General features: G+C 47.3%; 1 protein-coding gene across 1 annotated transcript; it reads left to right on the top strand.

Annotated features, from left to right (window-relative positions):
- The first annotated feature begins 259 nt into the window (after positions 1 to 259).
- Positions 260 to 5,514, top strand: LOC129063727 (acidic mammalian chitinase). Its single transcript, XM_054564791.1, has 7 exons — positions 260 to 425; positions 2,783 to 2,907; positions 3,087 to 3,210; positions 3,499 to 3,684; positions 4,103 to 4,222; positions 4,324 to 4,465; positions 5,255 to 5,514. The coding sequence occupies exons 1-7, from the start codon at positions 270 to 272 to the stop codon at positions 5,512 to 5,514; spliced, it is 1,113 nt and encodes a 370-aa protein (XP_054420766.1). The 5' UTR covers positions 260 to 269.
- The last annotated feature ends 1,169 nt before the right edge of the window (positions 5,515 to 6,683 follow it).

Genomic DNA, 6,683 nt, shown 5'->3' with positions numbered 1-6,683 from the left:
TATTTGGAGAACGATCACCAAGAGCAGAGGTAGCCATGTGTTCAAAGCAACTGGTGCCACTTGGGAGAAAGATCAGACCTGGGTCAATAAAAAGGCCAAGCAGTGATTACAAAGTTAGGACAGAAAACCAGGAACATATTTTATTTGGTTTGGGGGTCCTGGTGAAGAGGTTTGAGGCAAAAATATAGAAGTTTGAAGTGACGAAAAGGCATGGGGACCACAACGTGCCCTCACCCTGCCTTCTTGGGGTCTCCCTCAGCTTCACTGCCATGGTCTCCACTCCTGAGAACCGCCAGACTTTCATCGCCTCGGTCATCAGATTCCTGCGGGAGCACGGGTTTGACGGGCTGGACTTGGACTGGGAGTACCCCGGCTCAAAGGGCAGCCCGCCTCAGGACAAGCATCTCTTCACCGTCCTGGTGCAGGTGGGGAGTGAATTCTTTAGCCTAAGAGGGTTCAAAGTCTATGCCAGCCAAGGAAAACCTGGTATTTCCCGAGTCAGACTAAACTGGAATTTAGAATTATAGAATCTTCACAGCACATAGATTCTTAGATATCATGTGTTCATCCAACAAACATTTAATCATGACAATAGCAACTATAACAACACATGTGCTATGTGCCAGGTATAATTCTACATGCTGTTTTAAAAACCATAACTCATTTCATCTTTACATATACTCTACGATATAGGTGCTATAAGTATGATAACATTTATTTCACAGCTGAGGCATTAAGGTACAGAGGGTTTAAGTAATTTGCCCAAGATCACCCAACTAGTAGGTATCATAACTCCCCAGGCAGCCTGACTACAGAGCCTATTGCTTCTAACCATACCCTAGGCTGCCTATTATGACTAAGCACCTACTCTATCCCAGTCGCTGGCTTAGATGCCAGGCTACAGACAAGTTGCAATCTTTGACTTGAAGGAACACCCAATCTGAAGTGGAAGACTAGAAAATCACCAACAGTAACAGTATACTCTGGTAAACGCCATGATAGGGGTCTTCAGAGTGCAAGAGTGCAAACGCAGCACAGAAAGAGGGTACCTAATTCTGTTCCGGGGCAGCATTAGGAAGCGCTTCCTAGAGTCAGTGATGCCAAACTCAGTCTTGAAAGACACTGGCATTAACCAGTTAAGTGAGGATGGGAACCGCACCAACAAAGACATAAATATGTGTGAGCAAGTGGGTGAGTGGTGGACTGTGAGGCTGTATAGAGAGCAAGAATCAGATCGATCTGATTGCATATCGTTAAGGAATTTGGACTTTCCCCTCAAGGCCATGAGATGGCTTTAAAGGATTTTTAAGTATTAGAAAGATATGACAACACGTGTGTTTTAGAAAGATTACTCTGGCTGTAACCATGAATTAGAAGGAGGTAGGGAGGCAGGGATAGAGCTAGGAGACTACGGCAGTAAATCAAGCAAGAGATGCAGGGGCTCAGCCAAGGCTCACACAGTGAAAACAGAAATGCAAGTGATATTAGGAGGGAAGAATCAGAAGGATCTGGAGGCCAGCTGGAAGTAGAAGAGAAAGAGAACTTACAGTTTTCTGACTTTGGACTAGTTTGGTTGTGGTGCTATTAACTAAGATGATAAATACCCAGAGGAAGAGTCGATTTGGGGTAACAAGATCTGATTAACTTGTGTTTGAACATGGTGAGTGTGAAAAATTTGTAGAACATCCTAAACGAATGCCCAGTAGACATTGGATGAACAGCAATTGGGAGTTCAAGACCAAGAACTTGACTTGATATACTGTACTGAAGTCAACAGCAAGGGGAGATGAATAAGAGATCACCAAGGAAAAGTGAAGGACTTGAGAAAAGCCAAGGTCTAAGGATTGTTTTAATTTACCCTCCCCCAAGACAGAAATTTTGTCTATATCATCCCATACACAAGGGCCTCAGCCAGCCTCTGAATGGTTTCATTGTTAAGTAATTCATTACTTAACTGTTGAACAACTTTAGTAATAGGAAGAACCTCGTCTTTCTTAGGGGAAACATGCCTTCGGTCATAATTTGTAACTTCTACTCATTGGCTTTAGCTCTGCCCACTGAAGTACCAGAATACAACTGCACCTTTTGCAATATTTTGGTTCAATATTTGATGACAGCTACAATTCCCTACCTATAATTTCTCTTCTTCCAGTTAAATAACCTACTTCCCTCAGTACCCAGGTGACAACTTTCAGAGCCGTACTTTGTTGGAACACTCTCTAGCACTCCCTCATAATGCAATCCTAAGCACCAAACCCAATATTCCAAAAGGCATTTGAGTCACACAAAATACAAGAGGTTGAACCTCTAGTACTGAATGGGAACCTATCACCTGGCTGTTACCACGTTCCCCATTGTCCACTTCACCATGTCATTTAATGGGATGTCAGGCTTGCAAAGTAGTTCATCTATTGGACAAAGGAAAGCAAAGTTCTATACTGCTAACAGCTGGGTATGATTTACCCCAGCAACTAAAACCTCAGAGTGTACTGAGGTAAGTGGGTTCTGATGGTAGTCAGAGCCCTGGGATCCAGTCATGACTTGGCTACTAACTTCCTTTGGAACTTCGGTAAAAATGTGTAACTTCTATGGATATTAGATAGCTATAAAAATTAACTATTATTTTTAATTCTGTCTACCTGATAAAAATGTTGAGAGACTTAAGACAAAATATGTAACAGCTCTTTGAAAAAGAAAAGCATTATGCGAACATGGATTTGTTATTATTTAAGGTGCTGTAATCAGATTCCTAGATGCCCTACTGTATTTGATAATTCTACAGGAAATGCGTGAAGCCTTTGAGCAGGAGGCCAAGCAGGTCAACAAGCCGAGGCTGATGGTCACCGCTGCGGTAGCTGGTGGCATTGCCAACATCCAGGCTGGCTACGAGATCCCCCAGCTGTCCCAGTGAGTGATCCCTTGTCCCACAACCCCTCTGTGTGCCATGTGTGTAAGAGACACTCATCCTTAGTCTGTCTTGCTGTTCAGGGGCCTTGTTGAGGAGGCTTTGGGAGTGATTTCTTTGCCTGCAGGGGCGAGGGAGGTGACCCTGAGAGATCACGGTAACTCCTTTACCTGGACTCCAGGTACCTGGACTACATCCATGTCATGACCTATGACCTCCATGGATCCTGGGAAAGCTACACAGGAGAAAACAGCCCCCTCTACAAATACCCAACTGACACCGGCAGCAACGCCTACCTCAATGTGGTGAGTCCCTACATGGGCACATATACAGACCAGGGATGGTGTCATATCACATGGGGATTTGGGGACACAGCAAACAGATTCTGCAAATGTCTTGCTTGTTATACCTGTCCTCCTACGTGGCTGATCAAATCTCAATTATAATTCTACCAAAATGTTTTTAAAAAATACTGAGTCCTCTGTTGTAAACATCAAACAATTTATGTGCTAGAACAGGGGTTTAACATAACTAAGCCGTGGGCCATCAGCCTGGGGTGGGGGGCGCCTCTCACTAACCAGCTGCCATTGCAGGATTACATCATGAACTACTGGAAGGACAATGGCGCCGCCATGGAGAAGCTCATCGTTGGATTCCCAACCTACGGACACACCTTCCTCCTGAGCAACCCCTCCAACCATGGGATCGGGGCTCCTACCACCGGTCCCGGCCCCGCTGGGCCCTACACCAGGCAGTCTGGGTTCTGGGCCTACTATGAGGTATGCTCCGGGAACTCTTAGAGAGAAGGGGGAAAGTGGCTTTCTCTAGGCCGGGGATTTAAGACTGTAAATAATTCGACTCTTCTTGGCTCACTTAAGTCACTGGTTCATTTTAGGAGACAAGATGAGCACTCCTGTTGCATGCTAGCCTGGATTCCAAAAGCAGAGAGAGTAGGGAAAAAGCATATCATCGATGAGATTATATCAATGTATAGACACTTCTTAATGCCTGCAAGGCCATCTTTGATTTAAGAGCTTCTCCCAAATGGGACACAGAATCAAAATCCTTCATGAACTGAGAAATGTGCTGATAGAGCTCTAGGCCTTTCTTTCCAAGGAGCTTTCCTGTGTCTCCTCTCTACCGCTCTCCCCCACACCCTATCTCCTCTTGCTACACAGCTTCCTCATCTCCTCTTAGATCTGTACCTTCCTGAAGAATGGAGCTACTGAGGTGTGGGAGGCTTCTCAAGACGTCCCCTACGCTTACAAAGGCAATGAGTGGCTTGGCTATGACAACACCAAGAGCTTCAGAATCAAGGTAGACTGTGCTGCCCGTCGGTTTGTTCCGTCCTGCAGCCCTAGGGCCCCAGGTTGGCCTTGATGTCTGCACGTCATTGGATTTCTCCCTAATTACCACAGGCTGAGTGGCTGAAGAAGAACAACTTTGGAGGCGCCATGATCTGGGCCATCGACCTGGATGACTTCACGGGCACTTTCTGTAACGAGGGCAGATTCCCCCTGACCACCACCCTGAAGGAGGCCCTGGGCCTGCAGAGTGGAAGTGAGTGACAGCTGGAGGATGCTCAGAGGTCTATAAAGGCTCCTCCTCCAACTCAGGACAGTTCTCACACCTGCCCCGCCCCCGCCCATTGTCTAGGTAGCCTCTTCCCATTTCACCTCCCAGCTCTTGAGAGGCAGGTGCTACAACCTTTCTCCACCCTGGAATTTCCATGTCAGAAATTTCATGCTCTCTCTCTTCTCGGCCTTTTGGCTGAGATCAAGTGTAGAAATGTCATGCTCTTATGGGAAACCAAGCCTACCTGTGTGGGTTTTCCAGGCCTGCCCAAAGTCTTAAAGGCGTAGCAAAACCTCAAAGAATTAGGCTGACCTCACAATATAATCACATGCTTCTCTATGATCCCCTATTAAGTCTCTTTCAGCTGCCTGGGGATATTTAACAAAAAATACTCAGCAGTGTTCTCATATTTCTGGTCTGTGATTCAGGAAAAGTACCAACTCCCTGAACTTTTCCCAGATTTTCTTTTAGAGCTTATTTGCTCAAGACCTGTATTCAGATCCTAGAAAAGTATTTTGCACATTTGGGTGCTAAGTACATTTGTTTTAAAGATTTTGGCATTGTAAGGGAAGAAAGAACTTTATAAATTAAAGATCCAGTCTGGCTGGAAATTACAGCTTTCCCTATTGCTGAGTATGGAGCTATTCTGTGATCTTTCCAGTTGTAGGGATCCAGAGCTAAAAGTACCCCACCCCTAGGTCTACTGGTCTCTGCACCTGCAGGCAAAGCTGGGAGCCTCTACTGGGTCCCTAGTGTGCTCTTATATTGTTCCAGGTTGCACGGCCCCTCCTCAGCCCATTACAACAGTAACTCCTCCAAGCAGCGGAAGCGGAAGTGGAAGCGGAAGTGGGTCTGGGAGTGGAGGCGGCAGCTCTGGGGGCACTGGCTTCTGTGCAGACAAAGCCGACGGCCTCTATCCCGTGGAGGGCAACAGAAATGCCTTCTGGCATTGCCTAAATGGCATCACATACCTGCAGAACTGCCAGGCTGGGCTTGTCTTTGACACCAGCTGTGACTGCTGCAACTGGCCCTGAACCTGACGTGTCTCCTTTCCCTCGGGCTCTGAACAGTCCCCTTTGTTTAGCTCATCTTGCTCCTACCTGAAGTTCTGCAATAAAATCCATTAGTCAAAACACGAGTGGCCTTGGCGTTCAGTGGTTTGGCTGGAAACCTCTCTAGTGAAGATGCAGGCTGTGCAGGGGGTGGAGGGGTGGCCGCGAGTGCATGAGGAAGAGGTGGAAACAGCCTGGGGCTCAGTCTGCCTGCCCTGATCAGCATGGAGGCTGCAGGCCATCAGAACGAAAGGCTTGAAGGTTTGGTGCTGGGATGGGATGAGGACATGAAGAAGGTAGTTCCATAGCCTGGTGGGTCCTCGGGAAGGCGCCAGTGTGATTCCATGAGACATGGGGGCACAGGCCTGCTTGGCTTGCTCAGACTGTAGAAGACCAGGGCGTTTTCTCATGGTCTGTTGGGTCCCAGACCTGGCCCAGCACCTCCTGGGTTGGCAGCTTTCGAAAGACCTTTGCTGAGGAGTAGACCCCTTTTAGGGTGTCTTCCCTGCCTGTGTGACCGTAGTGTCTCTTTCTCAGGGGGTTGGCCCCCCTCCTTGAACCCATAGTGAACCCATAGTGGCTGTCACCAGCTACTCTGCTGGGCTGCAGCATGCCCTCCCCTGGCTTGGCTGGTTGACTGGAGTGGACATCAGACTCCACAGGGCCAATCAGATGATCCCCCCTTGGGATCTGCAACTGGGGACAAAGACTGGTTGTCAGTCCCTGAGAGTGGCTGGCCGATAACAGGTCAGCTCAGGAGCTGTGGAGAGAGACTGACAGTGGATAGTGGCACTGCATGCAGAGCAAGGACACTAAAGGGGAAGCGCGGAGAATAAGCCACAACACCATGGAGAAAGAACATTCACCAACAGCTATCCAACTCGGTCCTGGCTCCTTGCGGAGGCCCAGGTGCCGTTCTGCCTGTGGGCTCAGTGAAACTCCCCGATAACCATATAACAAGTTCTTTGCTGCTTAAGATGGCTCAAGTTTCTTTTATTTGCAACTAAAAGAACTTTAAGTAATAGAAAAAAATGTAATGGGTCCTGCTTACTATGTGTCAAACACTGTTTGAAGTGTTTTACGTGTATTTATTTCCTTATTTCTCCCAGCAACCTTGTGAGGAAAAAACATTAATTCCAGGAAGCCGGGGC

Source organism: Pteronotus mesoamericanus, unplaced genomic scaffold (assembly GCF_021234165.1).
Source record: "Pteronotus mesoamericanus isolate MK-2021 breed Mesoamerican mustached bat unplaced genomic scaffold, CSHL_Meso_final scaffold_99, whole genome shotgun sequence".
NCBI lineage: Eukaryota > Metazoa > Chordata > Mammalia > Chiroptera > Mormoopidae > Pteronotus > Pteronotus mesoamericanus.
Note: the sequence above shows the minus strand (reverse complement) of the source record. Positions and strands in the feature narration are given on the sequence as shown.

Coding starts and splice junctions, on each gene's coding strand:
- LOC129063727 (XM_054564791.1), top strand. CDS start 270: ATGGTCTCCACTCCTGAGAACCGCCAGACTTTCATCGCCTCGGTCATC. Junction 3,685..4,102: donor GGTTCTGGGCCTACTATGAG/GTATGCTCCGGG, acceptor ATCTCCTCTTAG/ATCTGTACCTTCCTGAAGAA. Junction 4,466..5,254: donor CCTGGGCCTGCAGAGTGGAA/GTGAGTGACAGC, acceptor ATATTGTTCCAG/GTTGCACGGCCCCTCCTCAG.